General features: G+C 53.9%; 1 protein-coding gene across 1 annotated transcript in view; it reads right to left on the minus strand.

The window, feature by feature from the left end:
* LOC117010934 (receptor-type tyrosine-protein phosphatase kappa-like) overlaps positions 1–18,026 on the minus strand; it is a 28,792-nt gene extending 10,766 nt beyond the window's left edge. Inside the window, exons 1-15 of the mRNA XM_033086055.1 lie at positions 17,870–18,026; positions 10,669–10,851; positions 9,870–10,097; positions 9,177–9,419; positions 8,084–8,341; positions 6,917–7,168; positions 3,144–3,434; positions 2,657–2,754; positions 2,276–2,471; positions 2,033–2,144; positions 1,682–1,916; positions 1,411–1,450; positions 770–875; positions 538–605; positions 122–264 (exon numbers count right to left, since the gene is read on the minus strand). Coding sequence (XP_032941946.1) covers positions 122–264; positions 538–605; positions 770–875; positions 1,411–1,450; positions 1,682–1,916; positions 2,033–2,144; positions 2,276–2,471; positions 2,657–2,754; positions 3,144–3,434; positions 6,917–7,168; positions 8,084–8,341; positions 9,177–9,419; positions 9,870–10,097; positions 10,669–10,851; positions 17,870–17,972 — 2,556 coding nt within the window. The 5' untranslated portion in view covers positions 17,973–18,026. The remainder of the gene's footprint in view (positions 1–121; positions 265–537; positions 606–769; positions 876–1,410; positions 1,451–1,681; positions 1,917–2,032; positions 2,145–2,275; positions 2,472–2,656; positions 2,755–3,143; positions 3,435–6,916; positions 7,169–8,083; positions 8,342–9,176; positions 9,420–9,869; positions 10,098–10,668; positions 10,852–17,869) is intronic.
* Between the last annotated feature and the right edge of the window lie 364 nt (positions 18,027–18,390).

The following is an 18,390-nucleotide window of genomic DNA, read 5'->3' on the forward strand; positions in this document are numbered from 1 at the left end:
ACAAGCCCACTCAGCACTGGGATGTATTCTGGGGCTGGCCAAGGCTAAGAGCATCACACACCCCAGGAAGGGTTGAGGGATGGGCAGTGTAGCCAGGTGGGAAAGCATAGCCAAACCAGACCTGATATTCTCTAAGAAGCCCAGCACTTTGCCTGTCGACTGATTCATCATCTGTCTGCTCTGCCTCTATTTCTTCCCTCTTAAACATCTTCAGAGCCTCCAGCAGTTCCTCCACCAGGATTTGTGTGTTTGGCTTGCATACATCTGCAGAGACCACAAGGACAGGACTTCAGCATCCAACTGGTGCTAAGCTGGCCAGCCCTGGAACTCTACAGCTGGGACAGAGATGGCATTGCAGCAGCCAGGTCTTCTCCAAACCTTAGATTGTCTCTCCCCACACAAGTCCCATCTCGTGGGAGGAGTCCCTTTCCCTCTGCCAGCCAGCGCTGATCACCTTGTTCCTGCAAGGAACTTGTGGAACCTACAATCATGCTGCCTGTCCAGACAATGCACATGGGGCCCTTGCTCATACTTCACCTTTTTTACGTCCTCTCAGGGGTATAGTGCTGTTGTTCTCCGAGGTTTTTGAACTGTTGTGCTTTAGCCTGCAAAACAGCAAGTCAGGTGCACAGATTAGCAGAACAGACAGAGGAGAAGCTGCTGCCTATCTAACCACCCTGCCTCATGTCAGGCTCCACTTGGACATGCCCTGCCACTGCAAGCTGTGGAATGCCCCACAGAGATCAGGAGAGGTGAGGCACATACTGACCTGAGCGCCACAAGAAACAGCACAATCCCCAGTGCCAGGAATGCAACAGTCAGTGCTACTGCCATAACCACCATCTTCTTGTCTAGCAGAGATGACGACAACTGCCCTGCAAGTAACATAGCCCAGCTCAGGCTCCTGCACAGCCGAAACTGAGCACTGGAACATCCCACAGGGCATGCAGAGAAAAGCAACTTCTCTTGTCTTCCACCCCAGGCTTTGCATTACAGAAAATTTAAGTTGAGGCAGAAGAAACAGGTGCTTGCTTGGTGTTATGCCCACCGTTGTGGACCCTGTATCCATAAAGGCTCCAGGCACTGCCAGAATCTGGTGAGGTATCTGGATTTAGGGCTTGCCCATACACTAGAGAATTACTGGGACTAGGACTTAAATATGAGGTGATGGCAGGGATGGTGTGAATGTCCAGTGGCCACTGGGCCCACACCTACCCAAATGTCCTGGGGATATCCAAAGCCCATCTACCATAGATAGCCTCAAGATCTAGAGAACTTCTGTGAAGACCAAACTACGGCAGTACTCCACTACATCTGCCAGGGCCAGCCCATTTCCAGGCAAGCTGCCAGGCTGGCAAAAGGGAACATGCAGGAGAGAGGTTTGGGCACCACGAGCAAGGAGGCACTTACCAACAGAGAAGCTGTAGCAGACACAGGTGAACTTCTCTGCCTGTTGGAGGAGACAGGAGGGAGAGCTCAGCTCACTCCTGCAGCACCAGCCCAGCTGGAGGCAAAGGTGCTCAGCCAGGGCCAGAGAGTGACCCGGCTGTGGCCCAGGAGCCCAGGGACAGCATCCTGCCAAGGCACGGCAGAGCAGGGTGCCCTCAGAGCCGGCCCAGAGGCAGCGAGGGGCGCAGCCCGGGCAGGCAGCATCCCCAGGGAGCAGCAGCCCCGGCGGTACCTGCGGCGAGAGGCGGACGAGGCGCAGCAGGGCCGTGTAGTCGCTGCCCGGGCGGAGGGCAGCGTTGTGCTCGCCCTGCCCGCGGCTCCCGTCGCCCAGCACGAAGTTCGTGGGGACGGTGAGGTTGAGAAGAGCGGCCACGTAGACGCTGGCATTGAGGAGCTGTGGCTGCCCCGAGCAGATGCTCTCGATCACCGAGCCGTTGTGCGTCGGGACCACGATCAGCTGGTGCTCGCTGCAGGGCCGACAGTCAGCGGGACAGGGGACAAGGGGCAGGGGAAGGGAGGCGTCTGCAGCCAGCGCTGGGCTGGGAGAGCCATCCTGGGGCTGCAGAGCCGCGGGCCAGCTCACCTGGCTGCCTCGGAGCCACGGGCGATGGGGCTGAGGGCAAGCACGGCCGTGCCTTGCGACGGGGCGATGTCGCGGGCGCTGCGGCAGCTGATGTCCCGGGGCCGCGGGGTGTCTGCAGGGGAACACCCGGCCGATGAGCCTGGGCAGGGCTGGCCGAGGAGCAGGGGCAGCCTCGGGCAAGGCAGGCTGCCGAGCAGGGCTCGTGTGTGCCCAGGCTCCTGGGACAGCCACAGCAAAGCTCACCGGAGCTGCTGCCTGTGTGGAACTCCTTCAGCAAGGCAGCCCCGGCTCCAGCAGCCGTCAGTCCCTGGATGGTCACGGTGTAGCTGCTGCCAGGGCTGTGCTCCGGCAGCCGCAGCTCAGTGACGGAGCCATTGAGCCGCAGCCGCTCCGTCTCCAGCACGCTGCTGTCCCTTGCATTCCTGGCCGTGATGTTCAGCTGGGGACAGGAGACACAGCTGGAATGCAGCAGCTGCCAGCTGCCCGCTGGGAAGGTGCCCGCAGCTGGCAGCGTCCCTGCCCGCCTGCCCTTCCCTGTGCCTGCCCCGGCTGGGGAAGGCTCCGCACAGGAACAGGCACAGGCCTCGGGCCGGGGGCTGAGGGTCTGCCCTGCTCCCTTGGTACCTGGTATCCGATGATCTCCCCCTTGCAGGAAGGCAGCGAGTTCCACCTGAGAGAGCCCCTGTCGGGATCCAGCCACAGCTTCTCCGGTCTGTCTGGCACTGGAAGCACAGACAATGGGTCACACACATGAGCAGGGCCTGAGGCCAGAGAAGGGTGCAGGCAGCTCCTGGCCATGGCACAGGCTGCAGAGGGACTCCCTACGAAGGCTTTGACTCCCGTAAAGGCTGCATGTGCTGCAGCAGTGGGAAGCACAACAGTGTGCTCTGGAGTGGGACAATGGGAACAGGGCGAGCCCTGCTCAGGGCTCTCCCAGCCCCTTCCCCAGAGCTCCACAGGGCCCAAGCAGCTCTGATCCCAGGCACATCACTGCAGGGAGCAAATGATCAGGCTGGGCTGACAGGTGAGGGGAGCATCTATTCACCAGCTGTGACACAACTGTGACACAGCTCTGGACTGTTCCTTGTCTCTGACATTTCTGTGCACCTACCTGTTTGCTCCGTCATGAACAACCATGAGAAAAGGGTTGTGTTGGGGGGCAAGTCGATGGTGACACTGTACTCAGTGAAGGGCTGCAAAGGGGAGCAGGTGACTGTTCCCTCCTGGCCGTGTAACATCTGCTCTCCTTTCACCTCCTCAGCCTGACAGGGAGGGGAGGAAGGCGCTGCCAGCCGGCACATGGCCCTCATGCCCTGGCAGGCATCAGGGAACCTGCAGGTCCACTTCAGTTTGATGCTGGTGCTGGAAATCTCAAAGCTCTGAGGGTCAACCTGGAGGACTTCTGTGAAAGAAAGATTGCCAGAAGGTCACTTTAATACCTGCCCACCCCAGCCGTGCAAGGATGCTGCAGGCAGACAAGTTTGCTCCTGCCCAGCCTGCTGGGAAGGAAAGTGAGACTGAAGCTGGTCACTGCAGCTCTCTTAAAGGGGAGCAGGAGGAGTTTGGGATGATGGTGCTTGAGGAATCCGAATGTGAACCATTGGGTGAATTTACCCAGAGACACAAGCACTCCTGTTCAGTCAAACATCAGGAGATTTGGGGGAGAAGAGAGGGAAGCCAGGAGAGTGTGTCCCCAGCTGGGCTGCATCACAGCTCACAGGGAGCAGCAAAGGGATCCTGTCTCCCTCAAACCGTCTGAGCTGTGTGCCTGCAGTCATCCTTTGGTGCCCTGGGAGAGCACAACAGGACACATTCCATCCTGGCCTGGAAGGAGGAGCTGCTCCCACAGCCACCACACTCACAGCACTGTGCCCTAGGAACAAACCCTGACATTCCCATGCTGTCCCACCTCAAGGCTGTTCTCAGGATCCCTCCCTGCAAGGAATTATCCTGCTCCTGATCCCTCCCTTACCAATGCACTCCAGACTGGACTGAATGAGGACCCAGGCACCTCTGGAGTCTCTTCCATGCCAAAATGGTTGGTACACAGAATATGGTGTCACATCATCATCATAGTGCTGGCGTCCACTCTGACATTTGATTTCAGTGTAGGTTGGCTGGAAACCTTCAGGGCAGCTCAGCTTCACTTTCTCATTCTTCTTGTAGTTCTCCTGGTCTGGTTCCAGTCGGAGTATGGAAACCCATGAAGGTCTTTGACATCCTGCTGTGAGAGCTGAAAGAGGATGTTAGCTGGGCTGGGAGGTGATGAGATGATAAATTGGGTATGGGTGAGTGGTGGGAGGAAAATACCCAGAAGCCCTATCCAGCCAATGAAGGGATAGGGAAGGTGACACATCCATCTGCTGGGATGTGACCTGAGGACAAGGCTTGTTGGCAAGTGACTTTCATTCTTCATGGAAATTGTAAAGGATCACTCTTCCATGAGCCTGCACCATTCACACTTGTGTCCAGGGGCAACATATTCCCTTCTCCAAAGCCCACAGCAGGGATGTTCCCAGGACAATCACCCCTACAGCAGGAGATGCCCTCCCACCTCTCATTCAGGCCTGTCACCCAGCTCAGGTGGCAGTGCTGGGCCATGGCACCACCACTCCTGCTGGCATGCATGTCCATGCAGCCATGGCTCATCCCTCCCACAGGCATCAGCCACGGCCCTGTGCCACCTCTGGGCTCCCTCTTGTCACTCACTCAGTGCCTTGGCTGCTCTGCTCCTGCACCACACAGCTGGGCAGCAGGACAGGGGTGAGCAGTGCCTCCTCCACTCACAACTCCTGCTTTGCCAGGGCCCCTGCCCCTTTCTCCTGACACAACCCTTCCTTCTTCTCATCACCTCCTCACCAAATTCACCATCCTCCAGGCTCAGGAGGCAGTGACTGAGTAGCTAGTCCCAGCAGTTTGTCCCATGCTGCAGGGGGAGGCTTTGTGGCAATGATTCCTAGAGAGAAGGATTCTGGCTTCTGGAAGGAACCCTTGCCTATTCAAGCCTCTGCAAGAAGCTCTGTGAGGCCTGAAGGGGTTTAAAATACAATCTTCCTTCTACCAAAATGACATGCAAGGAATCTCACAAGGAGCAGACCACCTTGGCAAGGAATTATCCTGCTCCTGATCCCTCCCTTACCAATGCACTCCAGACTGGACTGAATGGGGACCCAGGCACCGCTGGGGTCTCTTCCATGCCAAAATGGTTGGTACACAGAATATGGTGTCACATCATCATCATAATGCTGGAGTCCACTCTGACATTTGATTTTAGTGTAGGTTGGCTGGAAACCTTCAGGACAGCTCAGCTTCACTTTCTCATTCTTCTTGTAGTTCTCCTGGTCTGGTTCCAGTCGGAGTCTGGAGTCCAATGGAAGCCTTTGACACCCTTCTGTGAGAAGTGAAAGAGGGTGTTAGCTGGGCTGGGAGGTGATGAGATGATGAAGTGTGTATGGGTGAGTGGTGAGACAGAAAGGCCCAGAAGCCCCACCAGCCAATGAAGGGAGAGGGAAGGTGACACATCCATCTGCTGGGATGTGACCTGAGGACAAGGCTTGTTGGGAGGGGTCTTTCCTTCTGCATGGAAATCGTGAAGGATCATTCCTCCATGAGCCTGCACTATTCACACTTGGGACTAGGGGCACCATATTCCCTTATGCAAAGCGCACAGCAGGGATGTTCCCAGGACAATCACCCCTACAGCAGGAGATGCCCTCCCACCTCTCATTCAGGCCTGTCACCCAGCTCAGGTGACATTGCTGGGCCAAGACACCACCACTCCTGCTGGCATGCATGTCCATGCAGCCATGGCTCATCCCTCCCACAGGCATCAGCCACGGCCCTGTGCCACCTCTGGGCTCCCTCTTGTCACTCACTCAGTGCCTTGGCTGCTCTGCTCCTGCCCCACACAGCTGGGCAGCAGGACAGGGGTGAGCAGTGCCTGCTCCTCTCACATCTCCTGCTTTGCCAGGGCCCCTGCCCCTTTCTCCTGACACAACCCTTCCTTCTTCTCATCACCTCCTCACCAAATTCACCATCCTCCAGGCTCAGGAGGCAGTAACTGAGCAGCTGGTCCCAGCTGTTTGTCCCGTGCTACAGGGGGAGGCTTTGTGGCAATGATTCCTAGAGAGAAGGATTCTGGCTTCTGGAAGGAGCCCTTGCTTATTCAAGACCCTGCAAGGAGCTCTGTGCGGCCGGTAGGCGTTTAAAATACAATCTTCCTTCTACCAAAAGGGGAACAAAACAATTCTCACAAGATGCAGACCACCTGTGCCACAAAGAGAAATGCTGCTGACAAGGAACCTGTGCTCAGGCTTTGCTCTCAAACAGCCCTGCTGGCACAGGACCAGGGACACCCAGCTGAGCACCACAACCAGCAGCTTTGTCCCTCTGGCACCCCAGCCTGCTGGGAGGGAAAGTGAGGGACTGAAGGTGATCACTACAGCACCCTCAAAGGGGAGCAGCAGGAGTTTGGGATCATGATGTGCGAGGAATCCGAATGTGAACCATTGCGTGTGTGAATTTCCCCAGAGACACAAGCACTCCTGTTCAGTCAAACATCAGGAGATTTGGGGGAGAAGAGAGGGAAGCCAGGAGAGTGTGTCCCCAGCTGGGCTGCATCACAGCTCACAGGGAGCAGCAAAGGGATCCTGCCTCCCTCAAACCGTCTGAGCTGTGTGCCTGCAGTCATCCTTTGGTGCCCTGGGAGAGCACAACAGGACACATTCCATCCTGGCCTGGAAGGAGGAGCTGCTCCCACAGCCACCACACTCACAGCACTGTGCCCTAGGAACAAACCCTGACATTCCCATGCTGTCCCACCTCAAGGCTGTTCTCAGGATCCCTCCCTGCAAGGAATTATCCTGCTCCTGATCCCTCCCTTACCAATGCACTCCAGACTGGACTGAATGGGGACCCAGGCACCTCTGGAGTCTCTTCCATGCCAAAATGGTTGGTACACAGAATATGGTGTCACATCATCATCATAGTGCTGGCGTCCATTCTGACATCTGATTTCAGTGTAGGTTGGCTGGAAACCTTCAGGGCAGCTCAGCTTCACTTTCTCATTCTTCTTGTAGTTCTCCTGGTCTGGTTCCAGTCGGAGTATGGAAACCCATGAAGGTCTTTGACATCCTGCTGTGAGAGCTGAAAGAGGATGTTAGCTGGGCTGGGAGGTGATGAGATGATAAATTGGGTATGGGTGAGTGGTGGGAGGAAAATACCCAGAAGCCCTATCCAGCCAATGAAGGGATAGGGAAGGTGACACATCCATCTGCTGGGATGTGACCTGAGGACAAGGCTTGTTGGCAAGTGACTTTCATTCTTCATGGAAATTGTGAAGGAACACTCTTCCATGAGCCTGCACCATTCACACTTGTGTCCAGGGGCAACATATTCCCTTCTCCAAAGCCCACAGCAGGGATGTTCCCAGGACAATCACCCCTACAGCAGGAGATGCCCTCCCACCTCTCATTCAGGCCTGTCACCCAGCTCAGGTGACAGTGCTGGGCCATGGCACCACCACTCCTGCTGGCATGCATGTCCCTGCAGCCATGGCTCATCCCTCCCACAGGCATCAGCCACGGCCCTGTGCCACCTCTGGGCTCCCTCTTGTCACTCACTCAGTGCCTTGGCTGCTCTGCTCCTGCCCCACACTGCTGGGCAGCAGGACAGGGGTGAGCAGTGCCTCCTCCACTCACATCTCCTGCTTTGCCAGGGCCCCTGCCCCTTTCTCCTGACACAACTCTTCCTTCTTCTCATCACCTCCTCACCAAATTCACCATCCTCCAGGCTCAGGAGGCAGTGACTGAGTAGCTGGTCCCAGCAGTTTGTCCCATGCTGCAGGGGGAGGCTTTGTGGCAATGATTCCTAGAGAGAAGGATTCTGGCTTCTGGAAGGAACCCTTGCCTATTCAAGCCTCTGCAAGAAGCTCTGTGAGGCCTGAAGGGGTTTACAATGCAATCTTCCTTCTACCAAAATGACATGCAAGGAATCTCACAAGGAGCAGACCACCTTGGCAAGGAATTATCCTGCTCCTGATCCCTCCCTTACCAATGCACTCCAGACTGGACTGAATGGGGACCCAGGCACCGCTGGAGTCTCTTCCATACCAAAATGGTTGGTACACAGAATATGGTGTCACATCATCTTCATCGTGCTGGCGTCCACTCTGACATTTGATTTCAGTGTAGGTTGGCTGGAAACCTTCAGGGCAGCTCAGCTTCACTTTCTCATTCTTCTCATAGTTCTGCTGGTCTGGTTCCAATTGCAGTCTGTAGTCCCAGTTTGCAGTGGGCCTTTGGCACCCATCTGTGAGAGGTGAAAGAAGGTGTTATTTGGGCTGGGAGGTGACGAGATGATGAAGTGTGTATGGGTGAGTGGTGGGAGAGAAAAGCCCAACAGCCTCTCTAGCCAATGAAGGGAGAAGGAGGGTGACACATCCATCTGCTGGGATGTGACCTGTGGACAAGGCTTGTTGGGAGGGCCTTACCTTGTGCTTGTAAAGTGGGTAGGAGATCACTCATCCATGGACCTGCCCTGTCCTTCCACTTCTGTCTGTGGACACTCCTATCCACCTCCCACAGCCCAAAGCAGGGAAGTTACCATCTTATCTCTCCCTGCCCATCTCTCCTGAGACTGCCATGTGCTGCCATAACCCCAGTGAGCACAGCTCTGTCTCTGCATTCCCATCCTCTGATTAACAGCACTGCTCTTCCCCAGGTCCTTATCTTACAGCCTTGTGTTCCAGTGCCAAGGGCTGAGGCAGCCCTGCACCATCAGAGCTCCCTTCATTCCCCTCTGCTCCAGCTCCTGACAGTGCAGGAGGTGTCTCCCAGGTCCTTTATCCATGGGCCAGCAGGGGAACAAGAGCTGTGCACTCCAGGCTGGCACCTGGAGGCACAGCAAAGATAATGGAACCTCCATGGGCACCTGGGTGTCAGCCTTGGGTCCTGTCCCTGGCCTGGGCTGGGAACCCCAGACTTGGCCTGCTCAGGAACCCCTGCAGGAGATTTCAGCTTGCCCAGCTGGTTCTACCTGGGCTGCTGGCTGGGTTGTCCTCTTTATCAGTTTGCACAGACAGCACAGCCCCAAGGAGGGTGAAGGCAGAGGGGAGACACAGGAGAGCTGCTGCAGCCTCGCTTACCCACACACAGGACATCCCCATCAATGCGTGTCCAGGCACCGCTGCTCTTCCTGCCCCACCAGGCATCCACATAGACTGGTTTTCCAGAGGTCACTGTCTGAAATTCTTTTGTACATTTGACCTCGGGGAAGGAGGGCTCCAGACCATTAGCACACATCAGTGTCAGTTCTGTATTCTGTGGATATTCAGTTTTTCTCTCTGAAAACTGAAGTTCTACATCCCATTGAGGTTTTGGGCATTTTGCTGTCGGGGAAGAAAGTGTGAGAGTTCTTCTCAGTGAGGGAATGCTCAGGCATGAGAGGGACCAAGGCTTTCCCATTATGAACAGTGGTTAATGGCAGCTTTCAACACTGCCAGGAAACCCAAGGGCCCCCAAGAGCAGGAAAAGAGCATGTGCCTGGGCAAGGAGGTGATACAGGACCCTGGGAGAGAGGTGAACTGAGGGGCAGCATCTGTCCCCATCCAACTTCCCCGTGACGTACAACTCAGGAATAGACTGGGAGGAGATGCAGCGACAGAGAAAACCTGTCCCACACTGAAGGCTTCTAACCCTCTGCATCTTGGAGAGTGCTCCCAGCTGGGACCTGACCCTGAGCTGTGCCCAAGGTGTCTCACAGATATGGCAGCGTGTCCAGGTCCCCTCCACAGCGAGAAGTGCATGTAGCAGGGGAGACCTACTGGTTCCCAACTTACCCATGGTGCAGGTCAGGTTCTGTGGCAACTTGCGCCATGGTCTCCCAATTTCCAACACCTCCCAAGCATTGTTCCAGTTTGGAGAAGTCCTGTGTGCACATCTGATCACAGCAAGGGGAGGAGTGTCGTTTAGAAAGCAGCTCAGTGTCACCTCCTCACCGACCCTGTAAAAATTCTGGTTTGGGCTAAACTGGAGCTGTGAGTCCCACTGGGGCTGCTGGCATCTCTCTGCACAGAGGAGACGAGAAGGAGCACATGTTAGCAGGATGGGAAGAGGTCTGCTGGGGTATCTCTTGCTTTGATTTTGACAGGACCCATCTCCTTTGGTTACCACATTCAACTCCTGATCCCTCTCTTGCAGCCAAGAACAGAGTTACTGGTGGCAGCAGACCTCCCCAGGAGCAGTTCCATCCACACCTACAACAGTCTTGCAGGCTTCCCGACTCATGCTCCATTTGGATAAGTCTGGGCAGGGTCTGAATTCCTCTCCAGTCTTCACACAGAGCTCCATCCCCTCCCAGCACCTCGGCCATAGGCCCAGTCATTGTTTGAAGGCACAGAGCTTCCAGTAGCCCCCAGTGCAGGGACCCTTGTTCCTGCCTTGAACCCCTCCCAGGAGCACAGACCCCAGCAGGTGCCTACAGCAAGGAGCTGAGCAAAAAGAGCATTGTCACTGCCAGGACATGGGGGAAAGCCAAGGCATCCAGGTCTCCCATTCCTGCACTGCCATGTGCATGACCAGCTCACAGAGGGTCTGTCACCAGGACCCTGGGTCAGGGTGGTGCAGGGCTGTGCTTACCTTTGCAGGTGGCAGTGTCATTCCACTGGGTCCGTCCCCCTCTGGAAATGCACTGAATCTGTGGTACAGACGGCAACAACTCTCCAGTACAGTTGAGCTGCACCACTTCGTTCAAGTCATAAATTTTCTTGTTCGGAATCCACTGGAGTCTGATGTCCCATTTAGGGGGAACATTACATTTTCCTGTGTGCAAAGGCCAGGAGGCAGAGCCTGAGGGTCACTGGGCTCCAGCAGCACCCTCAGGGGTGAGGGTGTTCCATCCAGAGAGGTGCCAGTCCCTCTCTCTTCAGAGGGCTGGCAGAGAGGGCACCTCCCAGGATGAGCCCCATCCCCCAGATGCTTTATCCCCCCTCACACCCTCAGGGGCAGTGCAGGAGGGTTATCCACAGACCCTCCTGCCCACCTGCTGCTGCAGAGACACCCCAGCCGGAGGGATCCAGCAGCCTGGGGGATGCTGCTCTGTCCCACAAACACAGGGGTTGTGGGAGTGCACCAGACTCTCTGCTGGCACCACTCATTGGCATTCCTGTCATTCTGCTGGACATGATCTGCTCACATGCAAGCACACACTTTTTTGCAGCTAAATCCCATCTCTCTAAATTTGGTGGTAACTCAAGTTACCACCTTACCTTTGGTCTGGATGCTAAACATTTTACTTCCTCTTCTCCATCCCTCTTGGAAAATACCTGCTGGCTCGTAAAAGCAGCTACCTCCCATCCCACATCCCTCCATCCTCACCCAAGACGAGTGACACCCCCTCATCTGAGCTGGCAGAAGGGGCTTGGCAGGGACTGCACATAGATATGTCACCAGCTGAACATTTGGCTGTGGTTTGCAACATGTAGATTGGGCAATTGATTGAAGTAAATCTTCATGCTATTTTTAGTAAAAATCTAAACAGGACTGCTGCTGGCCCTGTACATGGCCTTAATTTGGGTCTCTACCCTTTGATCAGATCCCACTTTTCGCATAGGAATTGCAACTCTCTGTGAGAGTTCCTCTACCATACAAATGCTGTGGGGGCTGTGAGTGCTCAAGGGCATGGCTGCCCTCTCCCACATTGCTCCACTCTTGACTTGACTTCAGTGCAAGGGGGCCTCACCATTTTTCCTTTTGTAACTTTTTCACAATTCCTGGTAGCTGTGAGAGCTCCCACTGCACTCAAAACCCACTGGCAACACTAAAGATGGGCAGGAAGCCAGGAGGAAAAGAGAAATTCTCCTTTGCAGTCACTCTGCTGACACAGGTGCAGATTTCAAGAGGTATCTGGGAGAGCACCTTTCCACAGACATGGATGTTCTGCTGGCAAGGGTGATTGCAGCTGCACAACAGAGCTCTGCCTTGCTCCCAGCTCTCCCTGAGTCTTGCCATAGTGCAAAGCTCTTACTGCTGAAACAGCTGTGAATGAACCTCTCTAGACTTAGCACGCTTCCTTGCAGAGGCTGGGGGTAACTCTGTCTTTGAAAAAGCCACATCTCCTGGTTGCTGCTTTAGAGGTGCAATAAAATGCAGACTTACTGTAGCAAAAATGAGAGCTCGTCTTGGTTTAAAGTTTGTAATTTTTCCTTTTCCTAAAAGGTGCTGCTTCTGCACAACTGAAATTAGGCATATGTAACATTATGTCAATTATTGTTTACAGGCACTTAGGATTCATTCAGTCTTTCCTAAAGGCATAGAATGGCTTGGGCTGGCAGGTTCCCAAGGAAGATCACTTAGCTGCAGGCCTCCTGTCATGCACAGGGACACCTTGCACTACACCAGGTTGTCCCATCCACAGTCTGGCCTTGAGCACTTTCAGGGATGGGGCATCCACAACTTCTCTGGGCATCCTGTGCCAGTGGTCATCAAAATAGTGACTGCAATATTGTGGGTGTGAGCACCCAGCTCACTCCTCCCCCACTGAGTGGCCCATCCATCAAATCCACACCTTCACAGTTTAGAGTTAAGGATGTCATGCAGGACACTGACTGGCCTGTAGTTCCCTGGGTCTCCTTCATTTCCCCTTTTTTAAAAAGGGGGTTGCACTTCTCCTTTTCAGTCAGTGGGAGCTTTCCTGGAAGTTGCCTGCTGCAACTTCTCGGCTATGATGGACAGTGTCTCCACCCTTCCACCCTCAGGACCCACACATGCATTTCGCCAGGTTCCATGGATTAGTGCACCTTCATGTACCTCAGAGGGTCTCAAGCCTGGTCTTTTCCTGCAGCAGGATGGTCTTCATTCTGCCAGTCCCTGCTTTTGCCCCCTGCAACTCAGGTTACTTTTCCTTGGTTATGGGCACAAGAAAACAGGTGTGATGCTGGAAGTGGGCATGAAGGATTGCATGAAGTGCAGTGGCATTAACAGCCACACATTTCTGACTAGGCTGTCCACCTTCAGCAGGATTTGAGAGAATCATTTCCCTTAGACCTGGGCAGGAACATCAACCTCTTCTCTGTTGTCTTTGTTTCAGGTGGGAGGGTCTCCACAGATGTGCAGACTTGATCCAGGATTTTCTCAGTGTTCCTGTCTGTGTCTGAGCTGGAATGGTGGGATGCTGCTGGGATGCAGTGTGCATTCCAGCACAGCCTCAGCCAGGGGTAGACACATGAAATGTGCTTCTGCAAAGACCACACGTATGCAGCAGAGTGTCAGTGGCCACATCTGCCCTTTGGACACAAATACTGCACGGCAGAGCAGTCCTTCAGGCAAACCTTCTTGCTGCTTTCTTGCCTCTTCTCTGCCCACAGGTACCTTGCAAGCACCAGGGGTGTTCCTGTCCTCTGCAATTCATCCTTTCCTTCCCAAGCTCTGTGAGCTGTGCCATGTGCTTGCTGAGAGGAGCTAAGAAAAAGTAACCACTGTTTCACAGGGAAAACCACTGTTTTTCCAGTTGCATTGGAGAGTTGAACTGCAAGCCACTGAGAACATAAACATAGGTCTTACAGTATCTCTCTAAATTTGGGAATGGAGGTGATCATTTGGCCTCACTTTTAATATTCCCCACAGGCTCCCCTGTGCCCTTTGACCTGCCAGATGTGCCTCTGTTGTGCTCAGGAGCAGACAGAGGCTGATACAGCACCCAGATCCAAGCAGGACATGGACCATGCTGAACAGAGCACAGGGCTGGGTGGGAGAGATCAGAAAAAGCAGGCAGAGCCCACATCTCATTCCCAGACTCAAAGAATCCAGTGACTGGAGAGTACCACTTCAGGGGAGTGCATCAGCATCGGAAATTATCCTGGAGGGGTTAACAGTGTCTGACAGAGGGATGGGCATGGGAAAAAAAGGTTGTTTGCCTTGCAGAGGGGCAGGGTACATCAGCAGGGCAGCCTGAGGGACTGCCAGAGCCTGTTTACCTCCTGCACACAGAGCACACTGCCAGCAGTGCCCAAACATCACAGCCCCTCCAGGGCTTGCCTCCTGCCCACGTTCCTGCAGCTGCAGAGGAGCTGAACCCCCTGTCCCAGCACTGACACATCTGCATGCAGGCATCCACAGCTCAGAGTCACTGCTGGTGGCATTTCTGATGATTGTTTGAGGGTAAAGCCTAGAAAGCTCTGCCTCTCTGCAGAATGGGGAAGAGAAGACACTTTCAGTCCGTGCCTGTTTCCGTCTCAAGAAGGTTGCTGACTGCAATCCAACTCGGCCTCACATCTCAAATGAATCCAAGCCTGTCAGGCATGTGATCAGCACTTGAGGCTCATTGGGAGAAACTAATCCATGGTTGCTGGGTGCAGTCAAGATGCACAGGCTGGGGGTCACCGCTGTCCTCACCCTCCTTACACTCCTTTCCAAATCATTCCATAAAAATTGCTGTGGGGAAAGGGCACCTTGGAGCAAAGGAGCCTGTGCTCTAACCCAGGGAGGCTTTTGGTGTGCTTTGGAGGTGTCCATGGGAAGCTGTCAAGGGACCTCCAGTGGAGAGACAGAACTCCCCACTTGTGCAAAGCAGCTGGAAGTATTTGAGGGGCTGGCACACTGGTGGAGAAAGGAGAGTGCTCAGACAGAAGGGAGAAAGAAACACTCAGCTTCCAGCATTGTAGGGATTAACAGCAGGTGGGACAGTAATGGAACAGCTCCCAGATACTGTTTTTTACCCTGCACAGTGGCATGCAGAGAGCTGCCCACAGGCTCTCCACCCCAGCTAAAGGAAGGAGGCTGAGTCAAGTGAAGTTTCAGCAAGGAAAATATGGTGTAAATGTGACCAAATAGGCGCCTTCTGTAACATGCAACGTGTGCTCACTGTGAAATGGGAAATACTGAATGCCTAAGACAGAAGTGGTAACAAAAGATTGGTTTATTTGCCTCCTAAAGACAGATATTTACTGTTCTGGTTTTTTTCTAGTTGATGCTAGGAATGAATACCATCCTTGCTGATGTTGTTTAATACCCATGAATATAGAAAGCCTTTTTCAGAAATATCAGAACTGACTGTCCCTGCTGCAAGGAGTTGTGAGCCTGGCAGGCTAAATAAAGCCCCAGCATGGGCCAGAAGGGGAGGGTCAGCAGAAAGGAGGAACAGCTATGCTGATTATTCAGGTCAGGCCTCTGGGTTCAGCCCTTTGCTTAACAGTAAAAGGTGTCCTTTCTTACACTATATTGTCTCCCACACAAAGAATAAAGGACACGGTGAAATCTAAGAAGCTGCAGGCAGAGTTCAAACCCTTTGACAGGGCAGCTCAGCAGCTGAGAGAGGTGACAGCAAAGTGCACTGCAGTCTTGCTGTGTTTGATGCCATGTGCTTGCTGAGAGAAGCTAAGAAAAGCACTCACTCTTTCCATCAGTGGAAAGTTCTATGGCAAAGCACTGAGAGCACAAACAGGGGTCTTAGAGCATCGCTGTACTCCTCACTAGGAACCAAAGCTGCTAAAGGGGTCTTTAAGAGTGATGGAGCATAGTGAGCCGTGGGGATGCTCTGCTTAGGAATCATGGCAGGGAAAGGGGGTGGCAAAGCAAATCACTGAACAAGGCACTGTGAGAAGAGCAGAGGAATGGTGGCACTTTAACCTGTACTGGTCCATCAGAAGCTAAAGAACATCTGACACGTGTCTGAGAACAGGAGGCACAATTTGTGTTTCCTGAATCTGGTGCTCTGGTGATGGGAAGTGGAAGCATGGTGGAGCACCCAGTTCACCAGCCCCAGGGTGCCAAGCCCCAGCCACTCCTCTGCAGAGCCTCTGAGCTGTTCCCCACAGGATCTATTCTGTGTAGGCACTGTTTGGAATTTGGCTGGCACAAAACCTTTCAGATTGGCGATGGCTTAGTTTTAGCTACCACCATCCCACCCCCACAGTTGGTTATTGCAGCTGTGATCCTCCCTAGAACTTCTTGTCAGCTGCCACTAGGTCACTACATAGTGTCAAGCAAGGCTGATGAAAAAGGGGTCAGGGCCAGCATGGATCCCAGACCCTTCATTGCACAGAAAATGTGCCCTGGAAGCTTCTCCACCTCTCTCTACCTGCACTGGGACTGTAAGGGGAGGACATTTCAGGAGGAAGAATGCCCTGTGAGAGCAACACAGCAAGACAGTGAGATGACAATAGGACAATGACACAATGCACCTTGCTGAGTGCACACAGTCCCCATGACGGGGTGAGCACAACAACAGGGCCAACCACACGTGCCAGCCACATCCTGTGCCTGTGGCTCTGCTGTTTCCTGCACTGTTCTCTGTGGCACTATGCACAACGGGTTGTACCCTGTATCTGCCGGGGAATATGCTCAGGAATCCCACCCTATTGCTCCCTCTCTCTGTCCAACACTTTACCCTGTCCCTCTGCCACTGCCAGCCCATTCCACCCTAGCAGAGATGGGAGAGACCCTCCTACCTCACTCGGGCCATCTTCCTTGGCCTGTCCCACTGCAAGAGAAGGACCCTGATCCACCAGGTTGGACCTCAGTGGATGAGCCCACATGCTGAGGATGCAGGCAGAGCTGCTCACACTGCTGGGGGTGGCCCCCACATGTTTTTGTCTTGGTTCCTGTTTTCACAAGCACCACAGTGCAAACTCAGCAATATCATTGCTGCCACAGGCAGCCCCAGACTCCTCAGGGGACGGTGGGTGACTGAGACCTGCAGAGTGTGACAGGAGTCTGCAGGCCTACAGGTCCCTATTGCATCCCACTGCACTCGACACAGACAGATCCTGGTCTTTGTGTGCACCTTGGAAACAAACAGGAAAGCCACACACTTGCACATGCTTGCACACGCTGGCCTGGGAGAACAGCTTCAGCAGGTGTCTGGGCAATGGGAAGACACCTTGGGCAGGAGAAAATCCTCTGTTACAGTGTCAGCCCTTGTGTTTTGGCATGACAGTGTGCTGTGCCTACACTCTCCTCAACCACACGAAAACATTTTCCCTGGAAACTGGCTCCCAAGACACTTCTCACATAGTACAGCCCCTGATGTCACTTCACATCAGCAATTACAGTTTCTGATCCCATTCCCTGAGCTCTGTCACAGCCACTAGATCTGCTGTTTTCACTAGCCTGCATCCACCCAGACACGACACCACAGTGGACTAGGATGGCATGATTAGATGCTAGTTTAATGATTTTTATCACCTAGCTCCAAGAAAATTAGTTTAGAGAAATTCTCCAATTCAGACACATACAGAACAATGCAAGGTCACAGTTCCCGGACCCACAGCTCAAAACGCAGACAGTGCAGCCTCCTGGCAGGACAGATAACACACGAGCCTGTAAATTCCCATTGACTCTGCTGGCATCAAAGTGTGCAGCCAGTGTAGGAAGAGCCCAGAAGAATCCTGGGCATGCTCTGATCCTTCCAGCAACAAGGAATTCCATTAAAGAGCAATCCCAGAATATGATAACTCCTCTCTCCAGGCTGTCCTGGACACCCAGGGGCTCAGCTCATGGCTCCCCTGCTCTTTGTTGGGCACCAGAACCCATCTCCTCTGTGGTGAGGACAGGGCACCCTGACACTGTGCAAGGGCAGATGGACACCTTGCATTTCCAGCTCCGTGGAGGATCACTACAGGCTCTGCAGAGACTTTCCCAGCACCCCAAGCTTTGCTGCCTGCCATCCCCAAACAGAACTCTGCTTAACCACAACCCAGCTGGTGGACTTGGGCCCCAGGGTGAACATCAGACCTCTCTGATACAGCTGCTGTATTCTGCATGCCATCAAGTTGCACAGCAGCTCTGCAAAAGGAGGACAGTAAAACCTTCTCTTGGGGGCAGAGGAGGGACCACTGCTTACCTTTTCCCGGGCGTTTTCCAAAACTGTTGGGAGAGGTGTTACCACGATTTTGTGCTGCCAGCAGAGGCGTGAGGAGCAGGAGAAACATCCATTGCAGGGCCATGTCTGCCTATGTTCCCAGGGCAGGATTGAGGTCTCAGCTACGCCAGCTGCCTCACTGCACACTCATCTGATTGTGAGTGGTGCAAGCACGGAAAGGAAACAGGCAAACAGAGAAATCACATACGGTGCAAAAGGCTTCCTCATTGGAGAGGGAAACTCCACCAGTGTCAGCGGTGCCTTTTTTCTCTTCCAGCTCCATGACCCTTTTGCAATCTTGCTGTCTCTAATTTCTTGCCTAAAACCACAGTTTTTAGGTCTTCTGTCAGGAGCAGCTATTAAGCACAGCTGGGCTGCCTTCTCTTCCAGCACAGATCTCAGAAGGGCTTGTGAGACATTCTGGCTCGTGGCTGGGTTTAACAGGAGGATGTGGCTTCCATGCTTGCCCAGAAAGTTAAGCAGGGACTATATCAAGACAATCC

This window comes from Catharus ustulatus, chromosome Z (genome assembly GCF_009819885.2).
Source record: "Catharus ustulatus isolate bCatUst1 chromosome Z, bCatUst1.pri.v2, whole genome shotgun sequence".
NCBI lineage: Eukaryota > Metazoa > Chordata > Aves > Passeriformes > Turdidae > Catharus > Catharus ustulatus.